Here is a 26,561-nt window from a genome sequence, read left to right as displayed (position 1 = left end):
TTCCTGATTAAGTTAGCGGGTCTCTTTTTACATACCCTACATCCTGCTAGTTGACATTTGTGACGTAACACCAAGGTCACGCCCCTTTTAAAGCTGCAGTCTGAATGTTTATCTCAGAGAAGTTTTCCACGTTGATTATGTTTTAATGCAGTACTTCAAAATGACTTTTCATACCAGATAAACACACGTAAGATCATGTTTTTAAAATATGTGGAGTTTATTTACTCCTAGTGGAGTCACACTTATTTTCCTTGATAAAGCACATGTCATTATCAGGGGTAGTTGGATGTGTTAGACGCAGAAGAATCACCAAACTGTCCTGCACTGTCTGCTAAATAAAGTGTTCACAGTATCCTGGAGTGTCTACACCTATGGTGCTCATTAGAGTTTGAATTGTCACGTCATTAAATGCTTGTTACTGACTTCTGAATGGTATTGGCCTGTTTCAATGGTCACGTCACTTGAATGGGTTTAATCCAGATGTATAAATATCTCTATAAATGTCTTAGTCTTAATGAAAAAGTTTTCTGGAAAAAAGTTAAGCTGTGAGGCGAATATAACAAACCAAGCGCTCTGCCACTCGTTCCCATGTTCCTGCTAATGCACCAAACACTTTACACCAAGGACTGTGTTATTTATTTATTTATTTATTATTATTTATTAGTTAGCAGCCATTAGTATAATTTGTGCAATATTTCAAGTATTGCACTCTACTGTTTGCTCTAGGGCTGCAAGTAATGATCATTTTGATAACTGGACGATTAATCGGATAAAAAAAAAAAAAAAAAAAAAAAAATTAATTACCGTATTTTCCGGACTATAAGCCGCTACTTTTTTCCCCATTATAACTATATAAAACCCTAATTCATCGTATTTATGTAAAAAGTGTACTCAATAAATGCAAAAGCCACATATAAAGTAAATTATCTTAAATTTAGATATTTTAAAGCTTATAGCGGTTGCTTGTTGAGGAGTGCATGGGGGATTTTTTTCCTTCTAACACATTTTCTCTTACTGGGTTGTTTCTATCTGTAAAAGAAAAAAACATTTAAGTATGAAAGGTGAAGAAATTTGTATAAATCAACATTTATATTGTATTTTGTAGGTGACAAGTTGACAACCGTGCATAATATATATATATATATATATATATATATATATATATATATATTGTTTTGGCAATTTTTGTAAAAAAAAATAGATATTTTGTTTATTAGTGAATATATAAAAATCTAGGATGCATAAATTAAATACAGAAATTTAAAACAAGCATTTGAATGTAGTAAAACTGCAGTAATCACATTTTAAAACATAAGTTATTGTTGTAGAAGACAAATGCTCTTAAAAGAGAATGAAATGCAGCAAGCTAACAGCCATGATAAAAATAAAAAAAAAGAAGAAAATGTGCATTGGTGTACAAATGCATAATCCTTCGCTAAAAACCACAACAGTGACTAAAAGTTTTATTATTTGTTAATGCTGTTATTTGCTGCTTTTAGATTTAGTGTTTGTTTACACTGTTTTCATTGAATTCTGAAGTTACAAACAAACAGTTTTCACAATATCACTTTATTAAACTACTATTTTCACATGATGAGGATTATACAGTTTTCACTTACCGTACGTTACGTATTGTGTTTCATTTTCATCCGTGACACCAGTGTGTTTACTTGTTGCGTGCCCGTGCATCACTGTGGTACTTTCATCCCACACAAGCTCAGCTTTGCATAACTTCCAGGTACTGTTTTCTTTGTTGCATTTAATATGAAATGCTCCAAATGCCTTGCGTTTGGATGACTTGGGAAGCAGACTTTTTCCTGCTGCCGGTTGACCCTGTACTGTCCGCCATGTTCAAAAACAGCTGTGTTATTTTACCATAACGCTAACCCGTAACTTGAGCAGGCCGACTAAAAAAAATGCATTTGTTGAATGAATTTTATTATCGATATTATTGATTTTATCGATAATGTTTTGCAGCCCTACTTTGCGTTCGACTGCACATATATTTCATTACATACTATCACATATTTCATATGATTATATTTTAGTGCTATTATCTTTTCTTTATTCTTTTGTTTCGCTCACATTTTTTTTGTTTTTGCTGCTGGTCTTAGAGAGTTGCCAAACTAATTTTGTTGTATCACTACAATGACAATAAAGTCTCTAAATTTAGGTTTAATTAATTGCCATGTATGGTTTGACTTTCTTAGGGGTCTATCTCAGATGTTTTTATGATGATTAGATTATTATTATGCATTGTTTTTAATATTAACATTATTTTGGTTGAAGCAGTACCTGTCTGCTCAAAGTTTAAGAACACCTGTTTATACTATCCTGAGCACCACGATTTATCACAATTTTCACATAATAGTCATTACCTCAGAGCCACACATACACATTACTCTGCATGTAATACATTTTGTTTAGTAGCTCTTAACATGCAGATAGTTCCACTTGAACCTAATGTACTGCAATCTTTGAAACAGTTGTAGATATATGAAGGACCTGAACTCATGGCTTTGCCAGTAAAATGTGGGGGGGAGTACACCTCTTCAATATTGAAAAAATAATAAGTGAATAAATAAATAACTGCTTACATAAAACAAACAAAAGAGGCCCAAATAATGAATAAAGGGCTTAGCGTTTTGATACATATAGATACATACAGTATTCTCTTTAGCTGCATGGACTTTTAGACTTGTTAATTTGGCACTATTTATGTTCGCATTATATGCGCTTTTACAGGATATAAGTTTTGCTAGGTTCGATTTAACTTTATCACTATCAGAGTACAAGTACAGACACAGTGAAGTGTAGCGAACATCCAAACAGTGGTGCAAATAGCCATTGACATTTAATTAAACACACAAGGCTATGATGCAATATTTAGGATCATTCTGTACAGGTAGAGAGCATGATGATCCGGTAATGCTTTTAGATATACGATTAATAAACTCGTACGTTTAAAAAAAAAAGAAAGAAAGAAAGAAAAAAAGTGATGCAAGCAGGTCATTCATAACAAATTACATCAAATCAACCCTGCAATAAACAAAATACAATTTCTCATCTTCCCTTCTGAATCCAGACACAGTCAGACCACATACTCAAGACTCCCACAATTGAACACATTTAAGACTTGTAAAAGCTTTCCTCCTACATGCTAAAGACCCTCCATCATCTGATCTCTGTTAAACAAAAACGAGCATTAAGCATATATTAATGGACTAATATGCTCTTTAACCACACTAGCATTGCCTTTACTCAGAAAATACTCATACTTCCAAAATATCTCACCAGGGAAAACCCTGGATTTCTTATTGAGTATAAAAGGGTGGGAGTGTTTTTGAGACATTTGTAATACTGTACAATTTTAAGAACAACTAGTTACGAAATTTAGTGCGAAAGAAAAAAAAAAGTATATTCATTTGTAAATTAGTAAGTAAATACAGTTTACACTTTGAGTTAAATGAAATAAATGGGAATGAGGGTGCAGTGACTTGAGGTGTAGGTAAAGAGTGGATTCATAAGGTAGATTACAGTAAATGCAAATCAGCAAATAACAGGCTAATATAGGATAATTGAACTTGGAGAGTTGCTGGGAAAATGTCAGATGACGGATCATATTACGACATTTTCATTTGTTTCTCCTGGGCTAGATTATGTATCAGTGTCTGCGTTTCCAAAAAAAAAAATTCTTTTCGAATAAAACATTCCATTCAAATCATAATAGGTATAGTTTAGCATTAGATGATGTTCAGGATTACGTTGTTTCATTTATCAATGTGTGTGTTTGTACACCTCTCGAGACTATATGCTGAAGTGACTCGTGGCTAAACAGATATGGTCATATATTTCCTTGTTGCAAAACAAATACCATGAAATGTAATCCGATAAAGATGCAGATTGAAGATTTTTGTCAGCCATCTTTTCACAGAATTTGCGTTTACAATTTGCCGAACTCTTAATCATGCCTCATCAGGAATGATTATGACAATGATGTTGCATAACAACCTTTAACATGACCTGAGTGAACAAAAGATCCTTTAATATTCATACCGAACAGTCAGTCATCGCTAATCATTTCCGAACATGTGACTGTTTTACTGTTATTGCCACAGAGACCTGTGACAAGGTGCCATATTCCTGTTTAATTAACTTTGAAGGATCTAATGTCTCTCAAGGATCTAAAAATATTAAAGGTCATTTATTTCCCTTGACTCTGGGTAACTAGCGAAATCGTTCTGAATGAAATGTGTTTCTGAGGCTCTGTACGGAAGCTCGTTTTATTTACAGATGATTTGCTATTCTTAAATATCAGAGGGAGTCATTACAGAGACAGAATATGACCAATTTGATAATATGACCTTTCTTCATTGACCTAATGTTAATGAATGCAGGTATTACTGTAGCACAGATACAGCAAGCTCATGAGGGCATCTGTAGGTCAATGTCTAAGGGCAAAGGCCAAATTTCTACCTATTTAAGAGGCAAAAACTTTTTGTTGCTTATTCAAGAGTACCGTAATTTTCGGACTATAAAGTGCACCCATATATAAGCCGCACCCACTGAATTTAACAAAGATTTTTATTTTGAACATAAATAAGCCGCAGTGTCTACACTGAAACTAATGAACTTTACACAGGCTTTACGAAAGTGTCTGTTACACGGGTGAAATACAGTCAGGTCCATAACTATTGGGACATCAACACAATTCTAACATTTTTGGCTCTATACACCACCACAATGGATTTGAAATAAAACAAACAAGTTGTGCTTTATCTGCGACTGTCAGCTTAAATTTTGAGGGCATTTACATCCAAATCAGGTGAACGGTGTAGGAATTACAACAGTTTGCATATGTGCTTCCCACTTGTTAAGGGACCAAAAGTAATGGGACAGAATAATAATCATCAAAAATAAATCAAACTTTCACTTTTTTAATACTTGGTTGCAAATCCTTTACGGTCAATTACAGCTTGAAGTCTGGAACGCATAGACATCACCAGACGCTGGGTTTCATCCCTGGTGATGCTCTGCCGGGCCTCTACTGCAAATGTCTTCAGTTCCTGCTTGTTCTTGGGGCATTTTCCCTTCAGTTTTGTCTTCAGCAAGTGAAATGCATGCTCAGTCGGATTCAGGTCAGGTGATTGACTTGGCCATTGCATAACATAACATAGCAAACTCTTTGGTTGCTTTTGCAGTATGCTTTGGGTCATTGTCCATCTGCACTGTATAGCGCCGTTCAATGAGTTCTGAAGCATTTGGCTGAATATGAGCAGATAATATTGCCCAAAACACTTCATTCTGCTGCTTTTGTCAGCAGTCGCATCATCAATAAATACAAGAGAACCAGTTCCATTGGCAGCCATACATGCCCACGCCATGACACTACCACCACCATGCTTCACTGATGAGGTGGTATGCTTATATATATATATATATATATATATATATATATATATATATATATATATATATATGTATATGTGTGTGTCAACATTACATTGCATGTTGTTGTGGCTGAATTCTGGAATGCAGATATAATTCAATATACAATATATTGACAAAGAATTAAGACACTTGACTTTTCTAGTCATATGCATTTCTTCCCCAAACTGTTACCACCATATTGGAGGCACACAATTGTATAAAATATATTTAGATGCGGTAGAATTACATTTTCCCTTCACTTGAACTAGGAGGCCCAAAACTGTTCCAGCGCAACACGACCCCTGAGGTCCATTAAGGTTACATTTTAATGGAGTAAGATCTTGAGTAATCTGTTCTAGAGCGCTGAACTTAATCCTATTAAACATCTTTGGGATGAGTTGGTACATCAAATTGGAATTGTACCCCAGGCCTCCTCACCTACATCAGTACCTGACTTTACTAGCATTCTTATTGGTGAATGAGCACAAATATTTACAACCTAAATGTAGTGCAACATCTTCTTAGAAGAGTGGAGATAGTCTAGCAGTAAATGGGGACTTAATATGGAATCAGATTTTAAAAATCAAATCAGGTTTCCAAAAACTTTTGTCCACATTGTGTACCTCTCTACTTTCAGACAACTTTTTTTTTTCTTTCATTCCCCTTATCTTCAGCACATACCTCCACCTCTCCAGGCTCTTCTCAACCTGATCCGTACTCTGACCACAAATAATAATATCATCTGCAAACATCATAGTCCACTCTACTTTCAGACAACACAAAGTTTATTCTTTTTTTATTTATTTGTTTGTTTGTTTTTACCAAATAAGATCATTTGCCTAAAGTTGAACTAACAAATATCATGCTTTAAATAAGTTGCTGGACATAAGTTTAATAGATTTAGATCAGTGATTGTATCGTGTGTCAAAACGACGCTCCTGCACTGTCAAATTGTCACTGAAGCAGAAAAAAGTGCTCATACACTCTATTCTGATGACAACTAAAGTTGAAGATGAAAAATGGCCTAATACGAAGAACTTTCTAGACACGATTGCAGGGCTCCTGTTCAAATGTTTATCCCTGAAACTAATTGTGTAAATTGTATTGCCACACATGAGAACGTTTCGGTGTGCAGTAAAGTGTACTTGTCTCTTATGCAATTTCCTCTCGTTTTCCTTCCACATGCATTTCAAAAACTAAATTTTATTCTGTCATTATTTGCAAACTATATACTGTACAACAATAGGGTATACTTTCTGTAAAACTAATTAGGCTGATTAACATTGAATTTTTAGCAATTGGTTTTAAATGTGCTAGATTGTAGCAGTTTTGCAACACAGATATTGAGTGAACAGGACAGAAATCAGCCAGGACTGGGTCAATCTTTAACCCAGTTTTTGTGTACGGGTTCAAGCAGGTTAAGATAAGTGCAGTGGAACCCACTTATCTCGACCTCGGTTAACTCGACAACCCTATTAAGTCGAGTTACGCCGAAGGGGGTGCCGAATGGGTCGTGGCAGGTGGATTCCTGACAGTTAACAAACATGTACTGTATGTCAATTTTTATAGCATGCCTTCATCAAACAAATCGCGGCAACGCTGTTGTGTAAAAAAAACCTCCAAAAACACGGGCATGCACATTCTCATTTATTAACGCACATCATGCACATAAAGAAATTTCAAGCACGTTAATATATTGCCGCCATTTTGATTTTCCTTTATCTCGATCATCGGTTATCTCGATGCTTTTTGGCAACCCCCTAGGACATCGACATAACCGGGTTCCAACTGTATATTAATCATTCTGATTAGTGTGTGGTATTATCCAATATCGCCTCCATCTAACGAAAAACCCTGAACAGAAACTACAAGGAGAATTTCAGAGATCACCGGATTGAAATGATTAATATCTGTACTTTCTTTCTCCTGTTGTCAATAATGAAGTCATCATGGAGGCTTTAGATGACAGAAATTAGCATGGAATAAACCACAACAGTCTGTGCTTTAAAGCTATGAAAGGTTTTATTTCTCTGCAAACGTTGTTATCTGTTTGTAATAATGCCTAATATTTCTTTCATCGTTTCTGTTATCAATTTATTCCTTTAACTGTTTCTTTTAGATACAAAATACAGTTATGTTCTCTTTAAGAAAACTTCAACAGCTATGTTACGAATCACTCCAAACTCGGTTTCCCTCAAAGAAAATGTCACATTTACATTTCAGCATTTTGGCAGACACCCTTATGCGGAGTGACTTGCAATTATTTCATTTATACGCCAGAGCGATTGAGGGGTAAGGGACTTGCTGAAAGGCTGAGCAGTGGCAGTTTGGTGGTTCTGGGATTTTAACTCACAACCTTCTGATCATCCATACTATCAAGCTATTATTTCCCCTGTGCTAGATCTTGCTTTGGAAAAATTTTATACGCACACATTTGGGAAGAGGTAGCTCAGTGGTTAAGATATTGGACTTTGGATTAGAAGTTTATGATTTCAAATCCCACCACCACTAAGTTGCCACTTCTGTGTCCTTGAGAAACCCTCCAACTGCCCAGTTGTAAGGATGAGATAATTGTAAGTTGCTCTGGATAAGGGCGTCTGCCAAATGCCATTAATGTATAATATTGTTACCTTTTAGTATGACCAAATTCATATAAATCTTTCCATAGAAAATTAATCAACAACCTCTAACCAATCAAATGCTGGGGGGGGGCTTTTCCTTTGAAATCATATCAATTTCTCTGGGCTGCATGTAAATCTGGTGAGAAAGTGGTTCTAATTCTGATAACAACAGATTAAACGTGGATCCTGACTGCAGCGAGTGAGCTGTTGATCAAGGCCTGCGTGAGACAGGCCCCAGTAGGACAAGTAGGATTTGCTGTTAATGCCAGTAATCGTAATCTACAGCCAGGTTAAGACAAACTCTAGGCAGTACTCGGAGTTCATTTATTCACAAGTGAATAAGAAATGTGTTCTTTTTGGTTACAGAGGTGCTGAGAAAGCTGTAGCATAAGCCATTTATAGGATTGGCTCTGAGGAACAAGTTTCTCTCCTCAGCTGTGCACTCAAATGCTTTTCTTAAAGATTTGAGAATTTCAATTGATAATGTGCACCTTTCAAATTTGGTGTTTGCATTACATTACATTTTGTTGACCCAGGCAGTTTTGACTTAATTGTGTCATAATATTTGCAAATATATTTCTGTCTGGATGATCAGCCGAGCTACATTGCATGACGGCTTCAAGGCAACATGGCTTTTATAATTGTTGAACCAAACCAAAACTTTCAAAGGAAAACAATTTAATTGATTGGATGCAATGGTGGAAAATGGTATTGCCTCAAAACTCCAGCATCGAGGGTATAAAGTAAAATATCATTATTCAAATGAAAATATAATTTTATATATATATATAATATATATATATATATACAGTGCCCTCCACAATTATTGGCACCCCTGTTTAAGATGTGGTCGTGGACTTCTAAAAATTCTCCTTTTTTTTTAAAACAACATAGAACCCAAATGCAAAAAAAGAGAAAAATCCAAGCTTTCATTTAAGTACATAACTTTGGTGGTAAAAAAAATCATACATTTAGGAAAAAAAAAAAAAACTTGAAATCATGTGTCCCACAATTATTGGCACCCCTAACAATTCCTCTGAAAAATGTAATTATTTATTTTTTTTTTTTTTATATATTTTTCTGTAGTTGCTAAGGTTGGTCAGGGTATCTAGGGACTTTTAATTAGTAATTCATGATTTCCTATTTCCTGGGGTATAAATATGACGTGACACAGAGGCCTAATTCTCTTACCCATTTGTCAACATGGCAAAGACAAGAGAACACACCATTCAAGTAAGGCAGATGTGTGTCGACCTTCATAAGTCAGGCAATGGCTACAAGAAAATAGCCACCGCCTTAACTTGCCGGTATCTACAGTCAGAGGAATCATTAAGAAGTTTAAAACAACTGGAACAGTGACAAACAAGGCTGAAAGAGGTCCCAAGTTTATCTTGCCACAACGCACAGTGAGGAGGATGGTAAGAGAAGTAAAAAAATTTCCCAAGCTCACCGTCACAGAATTGCATCAAAGAGTGGCATCTTGGGGTCACAGAGTCTCCAAAACAACCATCAGACGCCTCTACATGCCAACAAGCTGTTTGGGAGGCATGCAAGGAAAAGCCTTTTCTCACTAACACTCACAAACGTAAACGCCTGGAGTTTGCTAAGCGGTACTGGGACTTCAACTGGGATCGTGTGCTTTGGTCAGATGAGACTAAGATTGAGCTTTTTGGCAACAAACACTCTAAGTGGGTCTGGCGTAAAACAAAAGATGAGTATGCCGAAAAGCACCTCATGCCCACCGTGAAGTATGGTGGAGGATCTGTGATGCTGTGGGCCTGTTTCTCTTCCAAAGGCCCTGGGAACCTTGTTAGGGTGCATGGCATTATGAACGCTTTGAAGTACCAGGATATTTTAAATAAAACCTGATGGCCTCTGCCAGAAAGCTGAAGATGGGTCGTCATTGGGTCTTTCAGCAGGATAATGATCCAAAACATGTGGCAAAATCTACACAAAAGTGGTTCAGCAGTCACAAACTCAAGGTCCTCCCATGGCCATCTCAGTCCCCAGACCTCAACCCAATCGAAAACCTGTGGGGCGAGCTAAAGAGAAGAGTGCATAAGAGAGGACCCAGGACACTGGATGATCTAGAAAGATTGTGCAAAGAAGAATGGTCAAAATTCCCTCTCTCTGTGTTCTCCAATCTTGTGAAATGTTATAGGAGGAGATTAAGTGCTGTCTTGTTGGCAAAAGGAGGTTGTACAAAGTATTAACATCAGGGTGCCAATAATTGTGGCACACATGATTTCAAGTTTTTTTTTTTCTAAATGTGTGATTTTTACCACCAAAGTAATGTACTTAAATAAAAGGTTGGATTTTTCTCTTTTTTGCATTTGGGTTCTATGTTGTTTTAAAAAAAAGGAGAATTTTTAGAAGTCCACGACCACATCTTAAACAGGGGTGCCAATAATTGTGGAGGGCACTGTGTATATGTATATATATATATATATATATATATATATATATATATATATATATATATATATATATATATACAGTACTAAGCCATAACCTTAAACCAATCTTCCTCACAATACAGTGTCCTGTTATTATTTATGAATCTTGAACCAACATGACTGACATTTTAGACTTGTTTTTTTTTGTTTTGGCCCAGAGTTTTTGTGTCGTAATGTCTTATTTTTCTGTCGGGGGGGGGGATCAGTCTTGCTACTTTGCTGATGTCTTCATGGCAATGTGTCTGTTATATTTAAGCTCACTTGGCCTTACTGAGTTACACTGTTCTTCAGTGTTCTAGCCAGGAACAAAATTGAACTCCCCTGCTGTCCCTGTAATGCCACAGTGTTGACTGGACTAAAATGTTGGCCATGTCGTCCTGGCCGTGTGACTGTGTTCTCTGTGGTGAGCTCACACTTCCTCCAGCTGTTCTCTTCACTCAGGCTTGCATTGAACACCTGTGCACATTATAGAGAGAGGGTGAGCTGAATACTTAAAGACTGCTGGCAAACACTCAAGCTTTTTCTTTCTTTTCTTTCTTTTTTAATTTATTTTTTTGCAATTATTTAGCCGATTTTGTGTTTGTTTCTTTGAACTGGCTACATTTTTGAGAACTTTTGTTCTACATTAACATTTCTCCTGTGTTTGGCGGGAGATATACACCTATAATTGGCAATTATCTAAAATTCTTACCACTGTCTGGTATATTTTAATGCTTTTCTTAAATGAGCAATCCTGATTTGAATCCTAATAAACAGAATAAGGGGAATTATGTTGAATTGTAACATTTATTAAGGATCTGCTGCCAACACAAGGTTTAACTAAGGTTGTATTCATCCAGGCTGGGGCCACAAAATAAATGGCAAAAAAAAAAAAGATTGTTCTTTTGCTTAGTTTTGAAATCCTGATTATTAGCAGAGTAGTTTTTTTTTTCTTTTTTCACATAAAACGCAGCTTTCTTTTGAATTGTACATCACAAGCCTGCATTTATTTCACATTGTTCTCATCTGCCATTTGTCTAGTTTGAGTTACAAAACACATTTGCTCATTGTGTGTATACTTCAGTTCAGTCCTGAGCTCAGACTTCTGTCTGTGCAGAGTTTGACAAAGACTTTGTAAGACACTGTGGGTTTTCTTCCAGGTTCTTGGGTTTCCTCCAAGCTTCCAAAAACACAGGGATGTAGATTCTCTCAAACCTTCCTAGATATTTAATATATAACACCATAACCATGATTAAATAGTGACTGAATATGAATGTAAGATGGTTCACACATTATAACATTTTTAATCAGAATAAGACTTGAGCTAAATTGATTTAGTAAATGCAATTGATGGGATGTAAGGTAATGGTGGCATAACAGGAAGTGCTCTTGCTTCACAACTCCAGCATCCAAAATTAGTTTAACTGTCTTGCTAGCTAACATTTGGATGAACTTCCTGAAACCATGAATTAGAGGAAGTAAAATATCATGGTCAAGATTAAAATATGATTAATCATATATGATTTATCTCCATTGTTGTGAGATATAAAACATGGTGTCCTGTTTTAATTTACCGTATGAACCCTAAACTAACGTGTATTGTACATATTTAGCATTTTGCTGTGTTTAAAATATCTTTCTCTTCAGTACAGAAGCTGAGCTGGTATTTAGTTGCTTTTAACCTAGTGCAAAGAGAATTCTCAAACCTGATTGGTTCGGAGGTAATTAAGTTTCATTAGGAGAAGCTCTAATAGTAATTTCGGCTGCAAGTCAAATAGATAATATTAAAGTGATTACTGTCACACATTTTCTATTCTAATTATAACAACTCTCACAGGGTCTTGAATGGTGAACACTCCACATATATGGTTTAAAAATCTTTTTTAGAGAAATGCATTTATGGAAGGATTCCTAGTCGTTAGTGTTGAGGTAAAATAATAATAAAAAATAAAAACGTTTTTAAACATTGGAATGGTTAGGTATCGGAGAGGTATCAGCTATTTATAATATAAGATAAGCGATAAGATATACCTTTATACCGCCCACAGTGTTACAGGAGCAAAGAAAAATGCGCAAATATAAAGCAGAGGCATAGAGCAAATATATACAGTACAGTATATAAATAAAAAAGAAAAGAAGCAAACAATATAGTTACACTATCAAACATTTAAATAGATATTATACTGTAAATTACATCAGAAATTTCTTTTCTGGTTTTGTGGATCAGCCCCAAAATTAAATGTGTTTATAAATTCAGAAAGATTATGAAAATATTATTTAATATTTTACAAAAAAAAAAAAAGTTATATTGTACCTAGAGTCCTATGGTACCGGATCTTTACAGTATCATAGTGGTAATGCATTACACCAGCCTTTAATGGTTTTTCTTTATTGTGCTGTTTTCCATCCTTATTGTGGTTAAAACTCATCATACTTTAACCAGTAAACTGTCTGGTAGTGATGGGGTAGAGAACAGTAATATGCTTCCTGCATTGCTTTGAAATTAAGGCCAAAAAATATATAATTTTACAGTTTGATGTTGCAGTGTTCTAAATCCTGCTGGGTGCTAAATTTTCTTTTCTTTTCTTTTTTTTTTTTTTTTTGAGGTTATAATCTTTTTCCTGCTAATTTGATAATGGGGAATTTAGTTATACAGTGCAGAATCTTGAGTGTCTTTACTGTCTTGAGTTTCTCTTGAATGATTAAAGTTTGTGTGTGTATAAGAGAGAAAGCAAGTGAGTAAAATGGAGAAACAGAAGGAGAGATGCATGTGCGTGTGATTTCCCATAAAAATAATAATCCTTGTTCTGCTGGGTGCGGTCATTTATCCAATTGTCTTTAGTACATTGTGCAACACTTTCAGGTGCTGCTTTTAAAAGGAACATAAATTTGAATGATTTGAAGTGTAAGAAATCTCAACACGCAATGCCAGATCTTTACGGTACTAGTCGTACTCCGCATTGCTGAATTTAGGAATTTTTAAAACCTCACGCCGGGAAAACAAAGAAAGTTGCCAATGTGTGCATTCTTGTGAAAAATGGAAGTGTTTGGATAAAACAGCATAGGCCTTTTGCCTGAGAGGAGACATGAGGTAAGCTAATATAAAACGTTGGTTTAGTTTGTAGGAAGTGTCGTATAGGAAACACGCAGAAGAGGAAATCAAGGACAACATTTGCGCACTCATTATTACTAATAATAAGGTTGGCCCAAGTTTTGATTCCGCAGCCTTTCAGTAATGACTAGGTTGGAAATCAGCTTCCAATGAAATCTCCTTGACAGGCTGATTGAGATGCAGTTTTGGATGTCTTCTCCAGACTCTAATCAGCTGGGACACAAGCCGGGGGACATGCCAAGAATATCAGCAATTTATTGGGCGCTACTAAGGCAGTCCTCCATTCAATTCACAGTTCACCCAATTATTATTATAGCAGAGGCTTTTAGGATCACCAGTTTAGACAGAGCTGTAAGATGCAGGTTGTATATTTTCTATATGTTTTCAACATCTAGAAATGTATTTAACAACAAAAATATTGATCTGGAATGGGCAAGTTTTAAATATTGGTATATTCATTGAGGCATTCTTGTGTCTTCACAGTCATAATAATAAAGAGTGAAGAAGTAGACAATGCCTAATATATGGCCGCTGCGGAAAATAGCGATTTACGAATGTAAAAACGATGCATCACCATTCAAATGCCAACTTGTATTCCATGCACACTTTTTTGTAATTCAGTGCATCACACCTTAACTTTTATGCAGATGTACCGATGAACCAGTGAATCTTACCATCCCCAGTATGTATGCATGTATAAATATATGTGCGTGTATATATTGGGTATTACAGTAACACAAATCATCAGACACTTATTATCTCTTGTTGGAACTGGGGATTGAAAAGTTTGAGATTTATTTGTGATAGCTTTATTTGTCTACCTAATTATGTAAGTAAATCTAAAGTACTGGAAATTAATTAAAAAGGCTTCTCATCAATGGATTAACAGTGTTTCATGTTAGAAAGCTCCTTCAATATGCAGTTATTTTTCTTTCATAAATTAATTGTGCAAAAATATTTGATACAAAAATGGCAAATAAAATATGTACTGTTTGTGTGATTAAACACAAATGTGTTTTTGCACATTACACATGATTCGATCCGCGTTGTCACTGTAACTGACAAACTGAGGATCAAATGCAGGTCATTGGAAATTTTCCAGCAATATTCTACTGCACTTTATTGTGTTAATGCAATTTAAATACATTTTTCAGGTCTGTACATTTTAAGTATTTTCATTTTTTTCTGAAATGTTTTCTTCACTGCAGAAAAAAAACATGACTTTCCTTGTTACTTTCAAGTAAATACATACACTGTATAGAGTTTGCAGACACCTGCACATGCATTTTTAACCTCCCATTCCACATTTGTTCCCATCAGCTGTTATAATAACCTTCAATCTTCTGGCAAGATGTTCCATGAGATTTTGGAGTGTGTGCTTGTGGAGATTTGTGCTCATTCAGCCACAAGGGTTTTAGTAAAGTCAGACACTGATGTAGTGCGGAGGCCTGGGGTGCAGTAAACGTTCCAATTCATTCCAAAGGTGTTTAATAGGGTTGAGGTCAGAGCTCTATAGCAAGCACTCAAGCTCTACCACTCCAATCCATGTAAATCATATCTTTATGGAGCTAAATTTGTTTCGGCCTCTTGGTTTAAGTGAAGGGGAAACTTAATTCTACTGCCTCAATAAACATTCTGTGTAATTGTCTGCCTCCAATGTTGTGGTAACAGTTCGGGGAAGAAGCACATACTGTAATAATAATAATAATAATAACCTTTATTTTGTATAGCGCCTTTAAAAGGAGTTTCTCAAAGCGCTTGACATAACAGATAAAATTAAAAGATACACATAATAATACAAACACTAAAACTAACTATACAAAAAATAAAAACTCAATAAATAACAGACAAAGAAGTCACATAAAAGCTACCCTAAAAAAGTACGTTTTAAGATGGGATTTAAAAACACCCAGTGATTCTGCATTCCTGATCTCTGAGGGCAGGGAATTCCACAGTTTAGGAGCCAAAGAAGAAAAAGCCCGATCACCCACAGTTTTTAGCCGTGTTTTTTGGGCAGTGAGAAGACCAGCTTCAGAGGACCGTAGAGCACGTGAAGGTGTGTAGGGGGTTAACAGCTCACATAAATATTGAGGGGCCAGATTATTCAAGGCCTTATAGGTGAGCATGAGAATTTTAAACTCAATACGAAAACTAACTGGAAGCCAGTGCAATTTTTCCAGGATAGGTGTGATGTGTTCCTTGCACTGGTCCCAGTCAGAATTCTAGCAGCAGAATTTTGTACCAACTGTAATTTACTTAGGGTAGCTTTAGGAACTCCAGCCAGCAAAGCATTACAGTAGTCTAAACGTGAAAATACAAATGTGTTGATCAATTTTTCAGCAACAGAGAAAGTCAGCATGGGACGTAATTTGCCAATGTTTCTGAGATGAAAAAATGACGCTTTGACAGTGCTACGAACATGATGGTCAAATGTTAAATTGGTGTCAAATATCACCCCTAAATTTTTTAGTTTAGTTTGGAATTGTAAAGCAGAGCCATCCAAACTTAAAGTTACAGACTCTGCTTTACACAACTGATGAGGTGAACCAATAAGCATCACTTGGTCTTGTCACTGTTCAGACAAAGATAATTTTCTGACATCCATTTCTTAATCTCAGTAAAACATTGAGAGAGAAAAGACACAGGCATATTGACATCAGGTTTAGAATGTATATAGATCTGAGTGTCATCGGCATAAAAGTGATAGTTAAGACCAAGTGATCTTAAAAGCTGGCCAAATGGATAAATATAAATACTAAAAAGTAATGGGCCCAAAACCGATCCCTGAGGAACACCAGATTGCACCACACCAACCTTAGACTTGCAATCACCCATCACAACAAACTGCTTACGGTCAGAAAGGTAGGACTTAAACCACTCTAATGCAGATTCAGAAACCCCAAAAATAGTCTCTAAGCGGTTAATCAAAATTGCGTGATCTATAGTATCAAAAGCGCACTAAGATCCAGAAGAATCAGTATAGATAGACGGCCGGAATCAGAAGCCATTAATAAATCATTAGTGACCTTAACTAACGCCGTTTCAGTGCTGTGGAGTTTACGGAAGCCAGACTGAAGTGGCTCAAAAAGATCATTAGTAGAGAGATGCAAAAGTAGCTGAGAAGCCACTGTTTGTTCTAAAATTTTGGCGAGGAATGGAAGATTAGAGATGGGACGAAAATTGTTCGGATTATCAAAGTTCATGTTGTTAGTTTTTGGTACTGGGGTGACAGCAGCAGTTTTAAGTGCTGATGGTACAACACTGGTATACAGAGAGTTATTGATAATTCTCAAAACAACAGGAGAGAGGGAATCAAAACAAGATTTAAAAAGACAAGATGGTATCGGATCAACTCTGGAAGTTGAGGCTTTCAATTTTGAAACCATGTTGCATAATGACTGGGAGTCATGAACAGCAAAGTTAGAGAGACAAATACCAGAGAATGCAGACACACTTAAGGATGAGGGAGCAGTGTTAACAATGTGATTACGATATTTACTATTTTGGTGCTAAAAACTCCAAAACATATTACATAGGTGAGTTGAAGCTGGAACATTAGAGAGGCTGTGATTTTTAAGCAGCTTATTGATTATGTGAAACAGTTGTTTAGGGTTTTTCTGATTATTGACAATTATCTGGGAAAAATACACAGATCTTGCTGACACCATTTCAGCCTTATATTCAAGTAAGCTGACTTTCCAGGCCTGGTGATGAACCGTTAAACCTGAAATGCGCCATCTACGCTCCATTTTGCGACACAAAGCCTTCATTGTACGCAAATCATCATTGTACCACGGAGCAGAGCGTGCAAAAGAAACAGATCGTGACTTTAAGGGAGCCAATGTGTCCAGGCCAGACAGGAGGACGGAGTTCAGCATAGAAACGTTATCATCCAGATCATCAGATAGAGAATCACAACTCAAAGAAGAGTCAATAAAGTCTGAAAAATCAGTGGGCTCAATAGATCTCCACTTGCGATAATTAATGATGCGAGAAGAGGTAGTGTTCATGACAGGTAACTCCATTTTAAAAAAGACAGCCCGGTGATCAGACAGACCTAAATCAGAGGTTGACAAATGAGACACAAATGAACCGTTGGAAATCACAAGGTCTAAAGTATGGCCTTTGTCATGCGTAGGAAAGTCCACGAGTTGGTCTAATTCAAAGCACTCCAATATGGACAAAAAGTCTTTAGTTATTGTGGAGTCTTTTACATCCATATGGATGTTGAAATCACCCAGGAGAAGAATTTTTCAAATCTGAGGCAGAGAAAGACAACATATCTGAGAATTCAGATAAGAAGTCTTTTTTTGACTTAGGAGGCCTGTAGACTGTAGCCACTGCAGTAGCAATGGGGGCAGAAACACTCAAAACAAGGCACTCAAATGAGTCAAATTTGGGGGCAGCAACCAGACGCATGTTGACCTGTTAATTGTGTAACACAATGATACCCCCACCTCTGCCAGAAAAACGCGGAAGGTCAAATAATCCATAGCCAGCAGGTGTTAGTTCATTAAAAAGAAGACCATCAGATTCTTTGTGCCATGTCTCAGTTAAACAGACAAGGTCCAGCTTTTGTTCTAAAATAATGTCAGATAAAATGACAGCTTTGTTGTTGACAGAGCGTGCATTTAGCAGTGCTGATTTCAGCAGACGCGAGGGAGGAGATGAATCCGATGCAACATCCCCACGCCTGAGAGCTGATAAATTATTAAAATTAACCCCTGAAGGTCTGAACGGCAGTCTATGGGGTTTACGCAGAAATCTCGGACAAGCGACAGGTTTAGATGTTGAGCTCACACAGCTCCGCCTTGACGAGCGATGTATGTAACGCTTAGGTCGCAACATTCCAACATTACTGCAGAGAGCACATACATCTTTCGCCAAATCGAAATGTCTGTTCAGGTTCAACAACTGGTATGCAGTGTACCTGAGAGCCATTCGGGGAGGGTCCACACCAACAGCAGCCTCACAGCGGTGTGTAAGCAGTGTACGTCCTGGACCAGGCAGCAAAACAGTAAAATCCAGTAAACAGCACTCAGAGAAAAAAGCAGTAATCCAACATGCGAAGCATGAATCCACATCACGCAAAAAGACGCAAATTGTGCGACCAAAAACTACTAAAATTAAAATTAAAATAAACGAGGGAGAAGGAGCGGCAGCTAAAACGCGCCAGCGTGCCCTCATGACTGTAAAAGTCGTGTCCCAGTATTTTTGTCCATATAGCTTAAGTTAAATGAGAACCCGTATCGAGACCACAGCAGTAACCCCACGGTTTTTACCGGAGTTTGTGTACAGGAAGGGAACTCCACAAAAAAAACTCCCATTAAAAAACTATGATGTGCAGGAAAAGAGAACACCGAATTGCATCGATTATTTAAATATACAATAGTTTTCATAGATCGATACTTAAAAGCATTCAAAAGCAAGTACCTTTGCACTTTTTACTGAAGAAGAAAAGTAAAAGGAGTATTCTTTACTTTTTTCAAGCATTTTTACTTTTACTCATGTACAAGAATTAAGTATTTATAATAAGAACTTTGTACATTATACTTTCTTTCGGTTTCTCCCATTAGGGGTCGCCACAGCGGATCATCCGCATGTTTGATTTGGCACATGTTTTTACACTGGATGCCCTTCCTAACGCAACCCTCCCCATTTATCTGGGCTTGGGACCGGCACTAAAAGTGGCTGGGTTGGTTCCCTGACCGGGGATCGAACCCGGGCTGCAGCAGTGAGAGGAATAAGAACTTTGTACATTAAATTTAGTATAAGCTCTGAAATCCTTTTTTGATGGGAAAAGTGATATTTTCATGTTCAGTACTGTGCAAATGTTTGAGGCAGTAAAGTGAGAATTATTGTGAAAAAATAGAAGTGTTAATTATTAATTTTCATGAATTTACAAAATGGAAAGTAAATGAATAGAAGAGAAAACCAAATCTAATTTATATTTGGTGTGACCACAATTTCCCTGCAAAACAGCATCAATACTTTTAGGTACAATTGCACTTCTAGGTACAGTTTTTAAAGGAACTCGGGAGTTAGTTTGTTTCATTTAAATACGGATCTTCTGCAGGTGTATGCTGCCTCAAATCCTAATGTAATCCACATCGACAGACTCGATGATGTTGAGATCAGGCCTCTGTGCATGCAAAAACTATTACTTCCAGGACGGCTTGTTTGTTTTTCTCTATGCTGAAGGTAGTTCTTAAATACATTGGTTTGTGGTCATTGTTCTGTTGCAGAATAAAATCCATTTGCAGGAATGCAGTCCCAAACCTGCAGAAAAACTCCACCATGCTTCACTGTTGGGCTCATTATTGTACTGCTCTGCAGCCCTTTGGCAACAACTTGTTTTTTTTTTTGTTTTTTTTTCTACAGCCAAATAGTTCAAATATTGACTCATCAGACCAGAGCATCTCCTGACAATTTCCTTTTGGCCACACTTCTTCCATTAAGACTATTTCTCACCAAACATCTCCAAAGAGTTTATAGGTATACCTGGGTCCCACTGGCTTTTCCTAGTTCTTTGCTGATGGCACACCTGGAGTTCTTTCTACCTTGAAGGGAAATAAGCATGATGTATCTTTCATCTGCTGCATTAAGTTTTCGAGGCGGACCACTGTCCCTACAGTCTTCAACACACTTGATGTCTTTTTGTGCATCTTCAAAATAGCTTGAACAGCACATCCTGAAGCCCCAATCTGCATTGAAATCGTTGCCTGGGAGAGACCTTACTGTTGCAGTATAACTACCTTGTGCCTTGTTGCTTTGCTCAGTCTTGCCATGGTGAACGACCTGTGACATTAAACTCCCATTTCACTTTACAGCATTTTCTCAACTGCTTTTTTAATCCAAATTTGATCCACTTTGACTTTGGGCAAAGCAGAATTTAAATTAGTTCTATCTGTGCAAAAGAGAAACATGTTTTGTATAATTTAGTATTGTTTGTAGTGTGAACTATAGTTCTTTCCTAAGTGGTCATTAAAAATGTATATAGTTTGTACTGGTGTCTTGTAAAATAATATAAAAAATATCTTTGTTTTATTGGTTTGCATAGTTAACTTCATTATTCAGCTTGAACTTTCACAAGTTCCCTGCAGAATCAGGCAACAGACTTTCTATACAGTATGTCCTTGAATTGTATAATCTATATAATCTATATTCACAGATGTGTTTCACTGTTTTGAAGCCTGGGGGCCATCAACCCCATTAATTTTTCACAACATTTTCTATAGCCCTTCATGTGTTCAAGGTGGGAATAGCAGGGTTATGTCCTAGTCGATTCTTGTTTACTGATGTGTATCTCCCCTTGTGTCCTTGTTTTGGCAGATATGGTTTGTTTCAGAAGCAGTTGATGCTCCTGGAGGAGGCTGAAGGGGGCTTTGATCAGTTCACACGCAGCTATAAAACCTTCGGAGCACATCGCTTGCCGGACAACAGCCTCGTATTTAAAGAGTGGGCTCCAGCGGCTGAAGCTCTGTTCCTAACTGGAGACTTTAGTATGTATAAGTTTCCTTTTTTTACCTTAAGGTTTATCAATTAAAATGTTATCAGTGTTGAAGCATTCAGTCGATTGTGTCATTCGGTCAATGTTAGTGCCTTGATTAAAACATCCTTTTCTGGATCCTGGGTTTCCTGTTTCTGTGTTCTGCTGTTAAGCCAAATATAAAATTTTCTTCATTCAATTTTAGAGCAGTGAAAACAAAGCTAGTGCAATAACGCATAAAAAAAAGCCTTGGCTAATACAGTATATTCTTTACGTGATTAAAAACAGATTTGTGCAAATGAAGCCTATGAGCTATTATCTTTGTTCCAATAAAATTCTCATTTTATATCGGTATCTTTGTAATTGTGGAAAACAAAAATAAAAGCGGTTTATGTGCAACTGTAGATAGAGATTTTTTTTTATTTTTTTTTATCATCTCTTAAATGATCACATGTAAAATAATATTATTTCTGAATGACAGGTTCTTTGTTTTTAAATTTTTAAAAGTGTTTTTTGTTAACAAGAAACAAAAAAGTATTTTTCTTTTCTCCCTTTAACTGAGCATTGATGAATGAATAATTTGTGGCATTGATGTTCATATGATCTTAGATGATTGTTAAGAGAAAAATGTCACTCTCTGCTTAGTTTGTTTTTATAGTGATCTAAGTATTATGTGTTTCATCACTTCTGATCGACCAAAAAGAATCTTCATAATTGTGTTTTATGAACTACAGAGCATAGCCATTGTTTCATACAAATATTGCAGACTACTTCGTCAACTTTATTATTTTTATTATTATTATTATTATTTAGATTCTGGGTGACATTCTCAATAAGTTTAAAATGATTTGCAAGCTAATGTATATTAAATTTCAATTTTGTTTACCCCCCACCCGGCCACCCCACCCCCAAATAAACTTAAAACACATATGTGACTAAAGGAACCATTCAGAGCACCAAACAAACAAACCAGCAAACAAACCAGCAAACAAAAATCCTGTTTAAGAAATATACAGTCTCACAGTTTTTTCCTTATGCTGAATCAACACAATGTATGCAAAGAAAGGAAACCAGGAAATAGAACACAAATAATTTATTAGATTTTTTTATTTGTTGTACAAATGTACACAGTAGTTTGATAATGTAATGAAATTTTGACAACAGCATGCCAAGTATCTTTATTTTGACAGGAAGAAAAATGCATCAATCATTCAGAATATTAAGATGTAGTGGTTCTCCTATAAATATTGTGGCTCAGAAATGGGCAGTTTGAAAGGTTTATTCCACAATGTTTAGATATAGTTTTTTAAAAAGTAAAATGAAAAACAGGTTACAAAAATGCCTTAAATTTTTTAGTTGAGTTAAGTGCAAATTAATATTTTTTTTAAATAGATGGCTGGGATAAATTTTCTCACCCATATAAGAAGATGGAGTTTGGGAAATGGGAGCTACACATACCACCTAAAGAGGACAACTCACCAGCTGTTGCTCACAATTCCAAGCTAAAGGTAAGACCTACTGTAATGTCTTGCATGTTTACCTGCTATATTAGTATTTGGTGCTTAATTAAGCTACCGGCATCATCAAATCAGAAAGTCATGCAGAGCTGTTCATTTTTCTTGTTATTTCAGATTGATGCTAATTCAGGGTGGTTGATTTGACAAAATATTAAATAATAATATTAGAAGACTTCATTATAAAAAATGTGTCAATGTGTTTCACAGTAGACTTGTATAAGTTGATTTGTAAACTGTAAGAAAAAAAAGTGTGTGTGTGTGTGTGTGTGTGTGTGTGTGTGTGTGTGTGTGTGTGTGTGTGTGTGTGTGTGTGTGTGTATATATATATATATATATATATATATATATATATATATATATATATATATATATATATATATACAGTGAGGAAAATAAGTATTTGAACACCCTGCTATTTTGCAAGTTCTACCACTTAGAAATCATGGAGGGGTCTGAAATTGTCATCGTAGGTGCATGTCCACTGTGAGAGACATAATCTAAAAAAAAAAATCCAGAAATCACAATGTATGATTTTTTTTAACTATTTATTTGTATGATACAGCTGCAAATAAGTATTTAAACACCTGTCTATCAGCTAGAATTCTGACCCTCAAAGACCTGTTAGTCTGCCTTTAAAATGTCCACCTCCACTACATTTATTATCCTAAATTACATGCACCTGTTTGAGTCGTTAGCTGCATAAAGACACCTGTCCACCTCCATGCAAGATCTCACCTCGTGGGGTCTCAATGATCCTAAGGAAGGTGAGAAATCAGCCCAGAACTACATGGGAGGAGCTGGTCAATGACCTGAAAAGAGCTGGGACCACCGTTTCCAAGGTTACTGTTGGTAATACACTAAGACGTCATGGTTTGAAATCACGCATGGCACGGAAGGTTCCCCTGCTTAAACCAGGCACATGTCCAGGCACGTCTTAAGTTTGCCAATGACCATTTGGATGATCCAGAGGAGTCATGGGAGAAAGTCATGTGGTCAGATGAGACCAAAATAGAACTTTTGGGTCATAATTCCACTAAACGTGTTTGGAGAAAGAAGAATGATGAGTGCCATCCCAAGAACACCATCCCTACTGTGAAGCATGGGGGTGGTAGCATCATGCTTTGGGGGTGTTTTTCTGCACATGAAACAGGGCGACTGTACTGTATTAAGGAGAGGATGACCGGGGCCATGTATTGCGAGATTTTGGGGAACAACCTCCTTCCCTCAGTTAGAGCATTGAAGATGGGTCGAGGCTGGGTCTTCCAACATGACAATGACCCGAAGCACACAGCCAGGATAACCAAGGAGTGGCTCTGTAAGAAGATTAAGGTTCAAGCTTCTGGCGTGGCCTAGCCAGTCTCCAGACTGAACCCAATAGGGAATCTTTGGAGGAAGCTTAAACTCTGTGTTTCTCAGCGACAGGCCAGAAACCTGACTGATCTAGAGAAGATCTGTGTGGAGGAGTGGGCCAAAATCTCTCCTGCAGTGTGTGCAAACCTGGTGAAAAACTACAGGAAATGTTTGACCTCTGCAATTGCAAACAAAGGCTACTGTACCAAATATTAACATTGACTTTCTCAGGTGTTCAAATACTTATTTGCAGCTGTATCATACAAATAGATAGTTAAAAAATCATACATTGTGATTTCTGGATTTCTTTTTTAGATTATGTCTCTCACAGTGGACATGCACCTACGATGACAATTTCAGACCCCTCCATGATTTCTAAGTGGGAGAACTTGCAAAATAGCAGGGTGTTCAAATACTTATTTTCCTCGCTGTATATATAATATAATATAATAATATAATATAATATGAATAACAATAAACCATTTAATACGAATCATTATTATTATAATTAAGTATACTGAAATAAGAAAAAAATTAATACATTTCCCTAATTTCCGGACTTTTAAGCGCACCCAAATATAAGCCGCACCCACTGAATTTGACAAAGATTTTAATTTTGAACATAAATAAGCCGCACCTGTCTATAAGCCTACATTGAAACTAATGAACTTTACACAGGCTTTACTAAAAGACAGTGTCTGTTACACGGCTTGTATCTAAACAGTAGCCTACCAAGAAAGTCATTGTTCACTGTCTTCCTCCTTCCTTTCACAACAATTTCTCTCGAGAGTTTTTCTTTTGGCATCGTCGTGCGTTTAAAAAAATCACCATCGGTGAAGCTTTTCTCCTGATGCCGTGCAGCTCAGAACACAGCTGAAGTGCGTTTTTTTCATGCCCGGTTGTTTTCAGCATGACGAATGATTCACATTTCTTGTAGACAGTCCGAGTGAGAAGCAGGTCAAACCTCAGAGGAACCTCATCCATATTTATGATGTGGTGCGGCCCGATTCAGTGGGAGTGCACCCGATTTAATATAAAGAGTTTAATTGGTTCACCTGAACCCGTACGGCAATTTAATTGGTCTAATGTTATGGGGCTCAGTTTTTTGGCTTGAAGCTTGTGAAACTGGTAAAAACCCAGGAAAAATCCATAAATTAGCTGCTTCATTGTTTAAGCCGCAGGGTTCAAAGAGTAGGGAAAAAAGTAATGGCTTATAGTCTGGAAAATACGGTACAAGAGGTACAAAACCGTTAACACCACACATCAGCTGCTTGCAAAATATCTCATCGTGGTTCTACACAGTAAAACCCTAAAACCAGTGTGGTTAAATTCTAAATAAAACAAGATAGTTTCAGAATTGAGTTCATTCTTTCTTTATTTTTCCGTACTGAAATCAGTTTGGAATTTCTTATTGCACTTCGATCACATTGACACTACCTTCACGACTATATTAAGTCTGCAGTGTGATGAGTCATGGTGGAAGTTGTGTGTTGGAAGACATAAGGTGACTGGATGATGGTCTGCAGGTCTGAGTCTCCATTCTGGCTTGGGGGTTGCAATTGTCAGCTCGGGTCAGGCAGCAAGCGATAAGAAGCAGATTCAGACCCTGGCACTCGTTTTTTTCCTCAGGCTGGCCACTAGGCTGAAGCTTGGCTGAAAGTATCTCTAGAAGAATAGTCCTTGTCCCAGTCTTTTTTCAGGGTATTGTATTTTAATGGGAAATGTTTGTGCAATATATAGTTTTACCATAAAATGTACATTCTACAATTTTTTTAAGATTTTTTTCAGCCTCCAGATGCAAAGTCAGTGTCTTTTTAGTTATTTTTAGCTGGCTTTGATGTTTCCATGAAACTGGTTATTATACCGCATACATCTGCCATGTATAAATAGTAGTGTTGGTGTAATTAGAAGTTGCTATAATGATGATTTTTAAAACTTGAATCAGTTGGTCATTTTTGCTAGTGCTTTAGTTGTTGATTAAACCAAGCTAGCTGTGCAACTTAAGGAAAGGAAGGAAGACAAAGAGACGTGGTGGTGGAATGAGGAAATGCAGGAAAGCATAAGGAGAAAGCGGTTGGAGAAACAAAGACGGGATCGGCAGAGTGAGATGAGACACACGTTCAGCTGATGTTCAGGTGCTGATGTAGGTGGAGGAAACCTGGGGTGCAGTCAGTGTTCCAGTTCGTTCTAAAGGTGTTCACAAGTGGTGAGGTCAGAGCTCTATAGCAGGCCACTCAAGATTTTTCACTCGAACTCCTTGTAAACCACATCTGGCTGAGCTGGCTTTGTGCACAGGGCATTTTACACATCCAAAGACATCCTTTAAATTTCTTGCCTCCAACTTTGTGGTAACAGATTGTGAAAGAACAGCATACTGTTTGGCATACTGTATCTGCTGCATTTCAAAAAGGATATTTACACATTCATACTGATGTAACACAAATCACAAATTCACAAATGCTAATAATAATTATTATGCATATTTCGTGCCATATACCATTTCCTGTTTTGTTCACTCTTCAGTTTAATTTGCTTTCATTTGAATATACAGTATACTGTACAGGCACCAACATTTGTGTTTATATCCTTTTTGCATGTATTTTATGA

At 36.6% G+C, this 26,561-nt stretch overlaps 1 protein-coding gene across 1 annotated transcript in view; it reads left to right on the top strand.

Annotated features, from left to right (window-relative positions):
• The window catches only part of gbe1b (glucan (1,4-alpha-), branching enzyme 1b), a 123,054-nt gene that overhangs the window by 777 nt on the left and 95,716 nt on the right, over nt 1-26,561 (top strand). The window contains exons 2-3 of the mRNA XM_046862394.1: nt 20,931-21,100; nt 22,480-22,595. Coding sequence (XP_046718350.1) covers nt 20,931-21,100; nt 22,480-22,595 — 286 coding nt within the window. The remainder of the gene's footprint in view (nt 1-20,930; nt 21,101-22,479; nt 22,596-26,561) is intronic.

This window comes from Silurus meridionalis, chromosome 12, assembly GCF_014805685.1.
Source record: "Silurus meridionalis isolate SWU-2019-XX chromosome 12, ASM1480568v1, whole genome shotgun sequence".
In the NCBI taxonomy this organism is placed as follows: Eukaryota; Metazoa; Chordata; class Actinopteri; order Siluriformes; family Siluridae; genus Silurus; species Silurus meridionalis.
This window is presented reverse-complemented; position numbering and strand designations above follow the sequence as displayed.